Source organism: Lepidothrix coronata, unplaced genomic scaffold (genome assembly GCF_001604755.1).
Source record: "Lepidothrix coronata isolate B3197 unplaced genomic scaffold, Lepidothrix_coronata-1.0 Scaffold98, whole genome shotgun sequence".
In the NCBI taxonomy this organism is placed as follows: domain Eukaryota; kingdom Metazoa; phylum Chordata; class Aves; order Passeriformes; family Pipridae; genus Lepidothrix; species Lepidothrix coronata.
Window position 1 is genome coordinate 914,914 of NW_016690278.1, and position 14,371 is coordinate 929,284.

The window sequence follows — 14,371 nt, forward strand, 5'->3', positions numbered from 1 at the left end:
TAGCTTCCATACAGTTACAGACTAGTTCTCTAAGAAACTTAACATCAGCCTAAAAATCCTTAGTATGCACTGTGCTGCACAGATGAGACCTCAAGAAGGATGTGGTTACATCTTGAAAGCCCAGATACTACAGAAAACTCAACTGGAAAAACAAGGTACGGAAAAGTAGCTCTCTGAACTACTGCCTAACCATTTCTGAAACTAAGAAGCAGCTAAATGATCTTGGCCTGTGCTCTGTTAAACATGGCAAGCCCATCTAAAACAAGAGGAGATGGTGCATTTGGAGTTTCGTTTTAGCAAAAATATAGGGTATGACTACTAGATTTTCCTCATATTAATTTTTATCTGACTGGCTTCTGATCTGCCACAGTCTTATTTGGGCTTAAAATTAAGCACACACAACAAAAACTGAGTGCTGGTCACCTATAAACTAGAGCTCCATTCATAAGAATGGAATTCCAACCTAGACATAATGTCCCCTCCACCTCATCCCCTGATATCCAAAGTGTTAACACCTTGCTAGAAACAGCGTTACAGATCTGTTGATTAACTTACTTTGAAATATCTTTGCCACCATGTTGCCATGGAAATATGACATTTCCAACAGCTGCCCGGTAACTGTAGACTCCCAGGAGCCCGAGTGCCATAGCAATTTTTGAAACCAGGGAGCACCTCCTTTGAACCAGAAAGAAGATCATAAGCAGGGAGACTGCAGCCAAGAAGGAGAGTTCAGGTTTATGTTCAGAGCTGGGAAAAAAACAAACAAACAAAAAAAATCTTTTAAAACACAAATTAGAGCTAAACATATTAGCTACAGCATCATATTAATCAATTAATAAACTGTATTAATTAATGCGGCACCAAATTAATTACTGCACTGATACTTGTTATGAAGTTGCTGAGAGGTATGGTAAAATATTTTAGTATTTCTAAAAAAGCACTTTTATTAATAAGGTTTTCTATTCAAGCATACATATTTAAAAGTATAATTATTGTGTCCTACCATATGCTAGTTATTCTGTTAATTAAATAAAAACTGAAAAGGGTCTAATACTTTTAAACTAGGGGTTTGTTGTTTATACATTCTGAAACAGTGCATTTCACTTATACTACAGCATTTTATTTTCTAGCACAATGAAAAAGATTGTTGCCCTACAGGATTAGAACTATTCTGTCTTTTGAAGCAACAACACATGTATTTGATTTGTTTAATTAATTTTAGTCATAGAACACACTACCTATTTAGAATGACCGCAAACATACTTACACAGTTAACAACACACATATACAAATTCATTAGCACAATGCAATTCCCTTATGCAACTACAGCACCTTGTACTATGTGAGAGATAAAGACACAAAATTTGCATCAGTGACAGAGAATATTAGAGATACAGTTTGTTTGTTCCTCTGCATCCTAGATAGAGGTAACACTCTTTCCAGAATAGAGGTCATTTTACTGAGCATGCTGCCAATGTTATGTATTTAAATCATCAGTAGTATGAATTAGCACTGCAAAATGTAATGGGGTAAACCGAAGATCTGCACCCAACCCCTACCACAGCTACCTACACACTTTAAGAAAGCCCACTGTAGTACAAGAATTGCCAACCCAAGCCTACTGCAGATATTCCCAGTATTCCAAAAGATGTAAAACCACTAATTTTGTTAGATTTACCTTCTGTTAAGGACATCGTGCAGAGTGAGAGCCAAAGGCTCCGTCTTCTGTCTTCCACATTCAAAATGCCAAGATAAAAGATCACTAACTTCAGAAAACTAAGAGTGAGCCTGGGCTATTATCTGCATTAAATCCCATCACACTTATGAAACTCCAGTTTTATCTCCGATTTAATAAAAATTACTGTACTTCGAAGAGGTTTACTTTCCTGTTCCTAGTGTTTGATTTATCATGGGTTTGAACAACAGTTGTTTCAGCTATTGCACTTGGAAAGTCACAAAGGGAGGGTTATGGGGCAGAAAAACTGTCCTGCTAGTCCTCCGTGCAGGACCCAGTCAAGTAGTTCATAGAACTTAACAAGACTCCCAAGAGATGCAGTGCTCTCTGCAAGCCATTGGAGAAAAGTGAGAGGAATAAGATCTAGAACACTATGGGAGATAAAATGCAGTCTTGATGTTTCTTTTTCTACGTAAGGAGTCAGCAGAAGCAGTGAATAGATTCCTGCAGCAACCCATGAAGATAGTGCAAGCACCATCTCTTATGATCAACACATAATAAACTATTTTGGTAGCCACCGCACCTTTCAAATGAACATTTTTGAAAACTTTAAGTTTTCAGGTAGTATCCTCCTTGGCTACTCATCGTATGAGAGCAAGACAAATCAGGCATAAATAACATCACATCATCATCATCTTTGTCTCTTTATCTAAAAAACTCACTTTTGTTAAGAGACTCTTGCAGACAAAGTTAACACAGCAATACAAAAAATTTAAAAAAGCCATTGCTATCTGTATGAAGTAACTGCTATTGCTGTGTCAAGCCAGACACTCACTAACAGCTGCAATTCCTACAATGAACATCTGAAATTATACTCTAATACCCTCCCCTGGAAAAAATGGGGGCACTGCAAAGTTATGTTCAAAGTAATGTGCACATCAGTCACATGACTTTGCATTCTTGACTGCTAGTGAAGGGGGTTATATACAAATCTGTCCCGGTTTTTGGGTAACAGTCCTCTGTGATTTCTTTGGAGAATTTTTTTGAACCACATAAATTTGCTCAAAAAAACCTACCCCAGTGTTTCATAGTTTGCTGAAGAAAGAAGGAAAAGATTTATACAGGTGAAGTCAGGTCAGCACAAATCACCTACAGTTTCAAGGTTTTCTAGCCAAGGTTCATCCAGTTAGTCGGCTAAAAGCATATGTACTTAGCTTGTATTTTGAAAGGCGGTGGTAGTTGCTCAACGCAGACACAGAGACTCCAGTCATTTAGCAAAGTTCTAAACGATTTTGATAGTCTACTCAGAAATACAAGCAAAACATGCTACTCTGATCTCAGCTGCAATGTAGTGGGTTTTGCCCAAACCACAAAATGAACCAACAGCTTCCTGAGAGAAAACGTGGTGAGAGGGAAGGAAAAAAAGAACACTTGGGCTATATCTTCCTACTGTAACATCTTGTGGCCTACACTCATACTTCTGGTATGCTAGCTTCGGGGGAAGGGAATTTGGGGACAGTTAAGCTATTAAGTTATTCAGATAATTAAAGGAAAATATTATCATCTTTCCATGCCGATGCTTCTTGTCACTTCTCTTGGAGCTGATGCTGCCATGTAGCAGCTCTGACACCTTTGAAGTATCAGTTCTGACCAAGATAACCAGCTAAATGAAGCTAATTGAATACCAACTAATTAAAAAGAAAACCTGATTTCCAGTCAGATCTAGATTAAGTGTTCTCTTCCACTTCAACTACTGATTTTCTTTTGCTCTTTTTTCCCATCAAAGTATTTTTTCCTCTTTGTAGCAGATTTCACAGAGTCTGTCTGCAAATAACAAAGAACATTTTCCTTATTTCAGCACTGCTGAATGCATCTCTAGTAGCCAAATTCAAGACACCACAGGCACATTGATTTTCTGTGTTTTGGTACTTACATTTTTCTATGGACAAACCTGGACAACAGTGTCTCTGTCTCAAATGCTGAGGCCATTAAGCACTGTCCAGATAGGCAAAATATTAGTCTGGGCATGAGCACAGATGTCTAAAAGGTCAATACAGGGGAATAAAAAAAGAGGGCAGTTTGTTCATTAGTTTACTTTAGAGACGAAATAGAAGGCTGTCTAGAAAAAGCCTGAGTAGCTGTAACTCAAACTAACAAGGGTACAAACGATATAAGTAAGGTTCTAAACACTTATTAGTAAAAAGAGAGCTATTAAGATGTAACTATGCAAATTAAACTCATGCTAAAAATAAAACAACAATCAACCTCACAGACTAGCGATGCATTTCGGGAAGAGGAATAAGTGCTTTACGCAACTCAGCTTATCACCAACTTTCAATTCATGCTGTTAAGGAAAACACATCACCTCAATCTTGATCAAAACACTAGGGAAACAGACATCTCTACCACCCTGTTCTCTTGTAAAGGAGAAGGAACAAAGACATTAAAACCTCTAAACAAAGAAAATCCAAACATGTTTGCCAAATAGGAATTCACTGACACTTTACAAACCCCAGGATGTGTAAAGATTCAGTTGCATCATTGACTGATCTTCCTGAAGCTTGTCCAGTGAAACACAACAGAACTCAAGAACTCAACTACCATCCCATCACTTGAGTCCAAAATCTGTATCCATCAAATGCTGCTAATGTTTTAATCCTATAAAGCAAATGAAGTATACATCAGCATGGTGACATATTGTATTCTCCTGTTAGATTAAAAGCTGCTCCATTGTTAAAGTCAGGATATAGCTCCACAGCAGCCCAAGCCAGCCTGTGCCAGGGCTGCCAGGGTTCTGTTCTTTTCACCTGCTCCCTAAACATATCAATGAAAGGGTGAATGCAGAAGTGTGACAGCCCTAATCACATATACTCTTAGGCTGTCACAGCACTCTGGACTTTTGCATAGTGTTTTTAAGCCCCCCAGAATACAAGTTTGTGAATCATTGCTTCTTTCTCAATCATATTTGAAAGGCATGCAGGTTCTTGTAAGGAATGCTTGACAACAGCAGAAAGAAAAAAACTGTTTATGTCTGTAGCACTTCAAAAGATGCAGATACTTCCACATTCTGTTTCTACAGTAATTTCAACAACAGCAGTGCTGATTTGTACACTCTTCCCTTCCTGTATTCCTGTTACTAGCCAGCCCATTTGCCTGTGAAACCTGATGGTAAATTGGAGTGGGATGTGATCCAACAGAAAGCCAAGTGTTTCCCATGCCATCTTGAGTTATTTTTCCAGTCATATCTATTCAATTATTTAGTTCACCATACTGACATGCAAACAGGTAAAATACAGGGCCAGTGAGGGGAAGAGTAAGAGAGCAAGTACCTTGCTCTGTATGGCAAGAGCTCCTCCAATATACTGTTATAGCCAAATGCTCAGTTGTAGCCTAAGACTGTAGCTGTACAACCTTTTCTCTTCTACTTGCTTTGAGACCCAAGCAAATACACCCAATGTGAGGCCATAATTTGATAGAGAACACAGGGAGCAATTCACCTGTAAAATTCTGAAGCTTTTTGGTTCTTTGATATCTAGCTGCTGTACTTCAGCCTTACTGAAGGGGGAGGCAGACAGCTTTAATAACACGGTTGTTACGGCTTTACGAAGGAGAATACTTAATCAACCTCACAGACTTTTGTGATGAGACGACAAGCTCAGTGGAAGAGAGTAAAGCAGGCATTGTTGTTTATCCGTGCTTTATCAAGGCTTTTAACACCAGCTCCCATAGCATCCCCACTGGCAATCTGATGTGGTCCAGGCCAGGAAAAGTAGACAGTCAGGTGGACTGAAAACTACTCAGATGCTGGATTCACAGGTTTCCCATCAGCAGCACAAAGTCCACCCGAAGGCCAGTCGCTAGCTGTCAACCCCAGGACTTCACACTGGGGTCTATCCTGTTTAATGTCTACATTAATGACCTGACCAATCGGGCAGAGTGTCCCTTCAGAAAGTCTGCACACAACACAGAACTGGGAGCAGTGGTTGATACAGTAGGTGGGTCTGCTGACATTCAAAGCCCCTCGACAGACTGGAGAAATGGCCCATCAGGGATTTCATGAAGTTCAACAAGGGCAAGAGGCAAGTCCTGCACCTTGGAACAAATAGCTACACACATCAGGACAGGCTGGAGGCCAACCCTCTTTTCAGAGATGGCTCTGAGCACACTGATGAACTCTTGACTTGATAATCAGCATGCAGTGTGCCCTTGGAGCAAAGACAGCCAACAGTATTTGGAGCTGCATCATGAAAAACATTAAACAGAAGACTGAGGAAGGCTGTTTCTTCCCTGGTGGTCAACCCTGGGTCCAGTTATGGGTTACTCAGTACAGAGAAAGATATGGACATATTCAAATTCACACAAATTCCAATTTATATGCACAAAAATGAAACACAAAAATAGCCTCCTCCCTCCCTTCTCCCCACTCCTTCCTCAAAAACAACAACAGAACCCCAGAGGAAGCCAGAACAGGTGTAAAAAGCCTTGGGTTTAGCTGAGTTGGTTGCTTGAAAGCTCCTGACAGGTAGTAAATGTTAGAGCTAGGTATACAGGATTTTCCAGGATTCCCCAGCTTTTGTTATAAATCAGGAAGCCCTAGAAGCACCTGCTTTATCTGCAGACTATGCTCCACCTGTGCTATCTCCCTGAGACCCTACAGCCCAAGGCTGGAATACGCTTTGTTGCTCTACAGGCATACCAAGCACCATGAAATCAGAGGTAGGAGCACATTAAACTGAAGCAGGATCTTTGGAAGTGAAGTCCAAACATGCATACAGAATTCTTAGAAGTCTGATAAAATTTGCAAGAGTCAGTAAATATTCCTGGTGGACCACATGAGTAAAAGCATATATCTGAAACAAACACAATTTTTCAGCTGCAAGAGTATCAGGTCCTTGTTTCATCCCTTTGTGGCATCAGCACATCCCAAAGAAAAGGGCTGACAGTCTGAAGAAAACATCTGGCTCAGGATGGTTTTGGGCAGATGCTCAGAATTAACTGTAAAAATCCTCATGGTCGCACCAAATCACGCCTCATCCTGCTCACACATTGGCTTAGCTCATAATGAAGGAGTTATCTATCATGTGGAGTTGATGTTGAAAATATGACATTCTTTCCTCAATCCCTCACCTCATCCCAAGAGCACAAATGCATGGTGAAAGCTCCGGAATAGAACAACCACTTTAATGTGACAAATTCCCTCCTAACTCACGTCTTTCAGCACTCATGCCTGTCACAGCAATGAGCATTTCACCTGTGAGGTTGCCAATAAATAACAAGTCTCATATTAGTCCATTTGCTCATGTCATTTTTAATGAATGATGAATGACATTTCATCCCTGTGTTGTAAGATACTGGCAAGAAATCTATTCATCTTACACAGCACAGCCTCTTCATCTGCTGTCTGCAAAACCTTGACTAGGCAGTCACAAGGTATAGCTTCTCCATCCACCAACTGAAGTACAGAAGACAGTTCAAACATCACACACTTTTTATCACTGAATAATGACTGTAGTTCTGCAAAATACTAAGAGGTATCAGAAAAAGGAGAACCTCTCCTCTGGTGTACTTCAAGTTATAAAAAATTCCTCTTCTTGTTTATCATATTACACTCAAAAAATTCCTTCAGTTTTCCACCCACACGTTAAAAGCCTGTGATAGACAAGGAAAAATTCTATGTGAGGCATCTTCTCCTGTGATTTCATAACATTCAGAATTATGCAGAACCTTCCTGTCTTAATTTCAAGGGTTTAATTCTATTAAGCGATTTTTAATTTCTCAAACCAGACACTCCTGACTTACATATGGAAAATATTTACTTTTTGCTTCTGATAAACCTATCGTGTATAATTGGCATTAATTAGATAAGTCATAGCGCAGGGCAAAGATTATAAACTACTGATAGCACACAAGGAATCACTCCTGCACGAAATAGCAGTGAAAAACTCCTTATGTTACCTCCCCATTTATCTGCTTTGCATGTTTGCAGCACGTTCTAATCACAGACTGCACAGAAATACATACGTACTTCACCAAATGAAGCATACATTAATTTTTAAATAAGGCAGAAAGTGTGACTGTAAATCAGGTACCCACCTTGTCAACCAATGTCCAAAGTCTGGCCGATGAGCCCACTGGACACCTGTCTGATTCAAGGATCGAAGTAGCCGACAGCAAATAAGGATGACCCATGGAGTTGCTAAGCTTATCCACTTATGTGATCCTTTCATGAATTCAGATGAAGATGTGGCCTTGTCCAATTTTGAATTATCTGCTGCTGGAATGTCTATATTCTTGCAATCAGAGGTTTCCCCAAGACTATCAAAATTTTGCTTCACATTGGTGCTATGCTGAGGGTCACATTCCTTTAGAAGAAAATTATTTCTACAAAGCTCCTGACACAGCACTAAACAAAGCGTATTGATAAGAAAATACCAAGTCTGATGTTCCTCTTCTATGAAACTGCTTGCCCCCAAACTCAAAACATGGCCAATCGTTCCAGCCAGAATCAGCACATCTATTTCTGACCAACTAGAACTGGACACAGCTGGATTCTGAAAACAAAAAAACAAAACACAGCAGTGGTGAAAGGGTGTAAAAATTTCTCTTGTGTAAGTATTCACAGTGTGCTTACAGCAATTTCCTCTAAGAAAACAAAATAAATCATGAGACAAGTTATTTCTATCTTAACAAATCTCAAAAACTTACACAAGAATCATTTCAATGTAGCATATTTAGTTAGCGTTACAATATAGTAATAATTTTTATAATTGCATTCTGTTTAAGGGCTCAAACTTCTCTATGAACAATCATAACTGTGCAGATTCCCTACCATCCTGTGACAGAAGGTTCTAAACAACTTTGCTCTCTGTTGCACATTTGTAGAAGTAAAAATAGAAATCCTGCAGAAATCAAACTTGAGATATAGATAATAGGTAATTTTCTAATAGTTTAAACCTGTGATATCCTCAACTCAATACAGTGAGTTCACTACTCAAATGAACAACAGTTACTGTCTGATGGCACCCCTTAACCTTGCTTAGCTTAAAATCTCCTTTAAACCTTACCCATCTATTATTTACTTCACACACTGTGCCTATCTAAAACCACAATATTTTTTGTCTAATGCCTCCATTAGTTTGATTTCTTGTTCTCAGCAGATAATTGGAATTGCCTCATCATCACTGCCCTCGATGACAGGGCTAAAAAGAACGTAAGGGCATGTGGAAGTTGAGAGCAACCAGTTCACTGATGTTATCTTGTAAAGAACCATTCGGCACACAGGGAAAGCCATAAAAAGACCACAGAGAAACACAAACATGATAAATAAGCACTAAGGGAGAGCACAAAGATGACCAGAGCTCTTCAGCCATTAACTGATGGGCCATTAGGAAATCACAGGCATAGCTCTGAAGAGCGTCAGTCTGGACTTTATAACAGATAAGGCATGAGTGACAGACCACGGGTATTACAGATATCTGATATCTGACCAACTCCTGAAGCAATGCTTCAGGAAGGTGTCAAAAGTGAGGAAAAGGGGGTGATAGGGAATAGGATGGAAGCAGGGAGCAAAGTGAGAGGAGAAAGGGTAAAGGAGCCAGTTACATATAAGCAAGAGCCAGTCAGTGCACTTTTCTGAGTGAGCTCCCTAACATACCTTAACAAATAGGGTTACATACTCGTGAAGTATTTTGAGAAAAACACAGTCGAAATCATCCGTTACCATTTTATTTTCTCAATTTTTGCTCCATTAGAGAATATCACAAACTATTTCTTAAACTGGTATTTTAAGCATCTGATAACGATTTAAAAGCCAAATTGAAACTACTGCATGCCATTTTTACTTCAGAACAAAGATCTCTGAACCTACTGTCACATTCATTTCTTTAACTGCATATTTCAACCACATCATCCTCCCACATTTGACCTATGAACAAACTTCAAAAAAAACATGGTGAACATTCACAGAGATAAAATTCACAGAGAAAATACTTGCATTGAAAAATGCACAGTGTACTACAATTCCTGAACTGTTTCAATCAAATGTTAGAAGAATATCGAAACTCATTAATCTTAGAGCAGGTAACAAGAAAGCAGGTGTAAACAATACAAGTATCTCTGAGCATCTTAGATGCAATTCTGTCTTGTGTTTATGACTTATTGACAGCAGCATATGCACGTTTGTTTAATAAGCAGGACCATGTAACATGGAGAAGACAACAAACACACTTGATGCAAGAACCTAGTTAACCCTCTCTGGAATTTTGGTTTGGGGAAAACAACTTTTGCAAAATCAAAATTTTAAGAGATGTATGTGAAAGAACGCAGGAAGTATAGTTACAGTTATCACCTATTCACAGCCCTTTCATCTCCTCTGTTGTTAAAGAATACATTACACCAAAGTCATTTCACTTTAAAAAAGAAAAAAAACAAAACACCCACAACCAAAAAAGTCTCTGTGAGATTACACACAACAATAATGGGGAGAAAAATACTAATAAACTGAAAAAAATGCTGAGGGTCAATCTAAATTTACTAGTATTTGATATTTCTTTGGTGCTCGAAAGACCACTCCGGTTTGTTTAGTACTCTATTCTGAAAAGCAAATACCATAAGCTGGTATTTGGAATAAAAGGACAAGGTAGTCTGTGCAAAGACCAAAGAGCATGAAATTCACAAAGCTGAGACAAGAACAGTACATGACTGAACTACAGAAAGTTTAAATTCCAATAATTCCATCATGCTGACCTTAAAGATCTTGGCTAACTAAATAATGAGCATTTAAGTATTATCCGCTTGAAGAGACAAAGAAATCTGAGACCCTCAATAAATGACAATGAACAAATCTTTGATATAATTCATCTTCTTTATAAGACATAACAGAAAATCTATGGAACAACTGGTCTCTTGTATCTGGTTGCTGTCAGCAACTGATATGAAAACTGAAGAACTGATGCTTTATCAATGAGGAATATATAAAACCCTCATGAGAACGATGGCATTAGCATGGAATGTCCCAGAGTCAAAATCTGTATTTCTTGCCTGCTTGTCTCTCACAATTCCAGTGAAAAGAGAAAAAAATTACTCTTACATTCACATCAAAGGATTAAAATTCAATGACATTTACTGATAAACCACATTTCAGATCAGTTAAGTCACTATGCAGAATCAAAAATTATGTTGCAAATTATAATCTGTGCCTTGATAATCTAAGAAATTCTGAAAATATCTCCATTGAGGTTTTCTAAATTTACTGGCAATCCCCTAGATATGAACTGTGCTTTATTAGGTACGTCACAAGTCCAGTGTCATATACAGTCTGACCTTAGATTATTTAGATTGTACTTAGTTCTTTAGATGTGGTTTAAAGGCATAGAAATGTAAGTCTTTCTCTGCTATTCACAGCTCTGTCTTTCTAGCTGCTGAACACGTCCAGTCCTCAGGAACTCAGCAGTCACTCCAGACACTAGAAGACCTGTATGATTCTCACTGCTATCTTGGCAAACAAACTTAATACAGACTCTTTTGTTCAGAAATGCGTAAGTCCCAGGCTTCAAATCTAAGCTTATCATCTCCCAAGCCAAGGTAGCTTTAACAACTGATGTACCAGCATTAGTAATTAATACAGAAACTGACCCCTTGCCCTGTCTTTGAACACATCTTGCTAGTCCATAATGATAAAGTATGTGAACCTCTGACCAGTAAATTTTGAGACTTCTTCACTTTGAAATAAAACCTCCTGTAGTCTGTGTCCAATTCCAGTCTGGCTTCTGTAATGTTAACCATCCACAGTTAATGCCTGCGGAATTTTGCAATCACTTTTCAGAGAAGAAACATTTTATTTTTCATGTCCACCATCACTGACAATCTAAACACTTAGCAGTTTGCTCCCTTCTGATACCTGAGCTCCCTGAATCCAGTGTTGATTCCCTATGGTGGTTACCTTCACATGGCAAAGTACTAGAGATGACACTTGCTGCTACATTTTTATAGCACTTTGGGATCATTTTTGTAAGCTATCTGGTAAAGACATCATCCAATCATCTTTTTAATTCCTCAAGTCAAAAAATGCTAAAAAATTTTAGATGTAACTCCAAAAAAATGTATCACTGTTCATTTAACCAAGAATATCACATAGGGGAGGAAACCCAAAAATATTGTAAGATGAACAGGGTACTTCAAAATAAACTGAAAGAGGAACAATTTGTTTATGCAGTAAAAAACCACTATAATTCTGCATAACAAAAATTCTCAAAAACTGTATTTGACAAGCTTTAACTTTTGTGTTCTAGTTTCAAAAATGCTTAGTTTTTATTTCTATCAGAAACAGGGAGAAAAAAACCACAACTAGTAGTAGTAAACACCATACTTATGTCAACTACCAAGCAATTACAGTGAGGCTATGAACAAAAAGTTAAAATGTTTGATAATTTTCTGGAATTCATAAAGGGCTGCAGAACTATTTAAAGCCTTAAGTATCATTAAAAGAAGGGACTGGTGCTGCTAGAAACATAGCAATCACAAGCTATAAATAACAGTCAGGAAGCAGATGTTAACACTGCCTGCACTGGTCTTCAGAAAATTCATGAACTTGGTAATCAGTTTCTATATTCAGCCACAGTGGGAAAAAAAGCATTACAAATGAGAAGCACTTCAGAGAAATCTTTAGATGTGAACGGAAACAATTTAAAGGAAAAAAGCTCTGAAGCCATTAACAGGAGAGCTTATCTTAATTACTTCTAAAATACCTACATTTTATCGTACAGCTTGAGCTTGGAAAAGGCTTTTTAGCTTTTTTTTAACTGGCAAGACCATGATTCAGGATTCTGCTCCTGCCATCAGAAGATCAGGGCTTCAGAGCTCTTTCAGAAGTGGGCCCCATCCACAGATTCGCACTGTGGTCACACACACTTGGATTTAGAGTTACTTTAGCATAAGTGGTACTCCTAACTCAGGCAGAAGGCCCTTCAGGATCAACACACAGCATACAAAGACAACCAGTTTCTCCCCCAAAGTCTAGGCATTCTTTTGAAAAAGGGGATGAAAAATGGAGGTGAGTGTTTGGGACACATCCACACTGCAAGAAACACCAGACCATACGCTGCTCCTTTCACCTTCTCCAGGTTCTATATTTGTATAAGCAGTGACCCTAAAAAAATCCCACAATATCATTCTACAGTAGCCCTCAAACTGGTAAAAATGTTAATCAAAACCAGGTCACTGCTTTTATCCATGACTGGAATGAAGCCTACTTGACTTTGACGAGATGAGATACGCATCCTGCAATCCAGTCACCTACGGAATAGGACTGAAGACGGAAGGACAAAAGGGTATTTCTACAGGTCTGAATACAAAGTCGTGTCTGTCCCAATCAGAATTACTATTAGCTGCACTTCATAAGACATACTTAAGCTCCCCACATTTTCAGACGTATCTCAAGTAGGAATTTGTTCACAGGCAGACCTGGGATGGAGAATCGAGTATTTTTTATTTCTATCTGCCCCAGCCTTGAGAAAACAAACACACACACAAACCTGGAAAGCATTGCTGAAAACCTCCTCATTCGTGTATTATCAACTTGAAGCAGCTGATCTGCTTCAAGTGAGGGTGGTGAGGCACTGGAACACGTTGCCCAGAGAAGCTGTGGATGCCCCATCCCTGGAAGTGTTCAGTGCCAGGCTAGAGGGGCTCTGAGCAAGCTGGTCCAGTGAAAGATATCCCTGACCAGAGAAAGGGTTTGGAACTGGATGATCTTTCAGGTCCCTTCCAACCCAGACCATTTCATGATTCTGTGATTCTTTGAGACTATCCACCTGGAGAAAAAACCTATCACCTGTTGTCATTGGTCTCAATGCTACTCAAGTGGAATGTCTGTAAATTTTATGCAGGTCTAGAAAGTCATCATATTTAGATTCCTACTGTCCACTAAAATTAGAAAAACTGGTAACAAGATGGAAAACAGGCAAGTAAACGTGAGGTTTCTACAGAACACACAGGAGCATGAATTATTCCAAGGCCATATTATTTTTCTAAGACTAATTTCTACCTCGTTCACAATAAAATACAGAAAGCTAATAAGAACCCTAAGCAGAACAGATCAGAAATGGCAAAAGTGAACTGAGTCCACTTATAAAACAGCACACCCCTACGTACCAACTGTGTTAACAAACTGCAAAACTAGACATCTCATTCAGAAGGTTTCTCCATTCATGTTGATGAATTTTACCCTCACCTTTCATTTGACTCTAAAAAAAGACCCACACAAGCATCACTAGCTTTGGCAGCAAAACATTACTGCTACTCTGACACAAAACCTTCAGTACCAAAACCAAACTGTGATTTACACTTACAAAGACTATTCTGTTAGCAGCTATACCCAAGAGGAAACTTCTTTCTGTGATTTGATAAAGCAGAGCTAACTTGTAGCTAACCTGTTAATCTATTTCAGTCTACTTAAATGATCGGACACATCTAAGTCTTATGTGAACAATGAATATAAAAGTAAGAATGATACAACAAGTTCTATCAACATCTCCTTTTTTCGTCACTTTCAATATACTGAAGTGAATTGCACCGAAGAAAATAGGGTACTGGCAAGGTATTTTCTTCTCAGAGCCTTAATGTCTGTTGTATTTGGGAAAGGACAGATCATCACTGGGGGCATGTTGTTACAAAGTATCATACATGTTGTTTTAATTG

General features: G+C 38.6%; 1 protein-coding gene across 7 annotated transcripts in view; it reads right to left on the reverse strand.

Moving 5' to 3' along the window:
* Positions 1-14,371, reverse strand: part of PIGG (phosphatidylinositol glycan anchor biosynthesis class G) — an 89,416-nt gene that overhangs the window by 51,748 nt on the left and 23,297 nt on the right. For 5 of the 7 annotated variants that reach the window (XM_017822512.1, XM_017822510.1, XM_017822511.1 and 2 more), the window contains exons 9-10: positions 7,769-8,226; positions 556-747 (exon numbers count right to left, since the gene is read on the reverse strand). In XM_017822512.1, coding sequence (XP_017678001.1) covers positions 556-747; positions 7,769-8,226 — 650 coding nt within the window. Of the gene's footprint in view, positions 1-555; positions 748-7,088; positions 7,325-7,768; positions 8,227-14,371 lie in introns of those variants that run through there. The other 2 variants (XR_001876113.1, XM_017822515.1) reach the window with 2 other exon arrangements.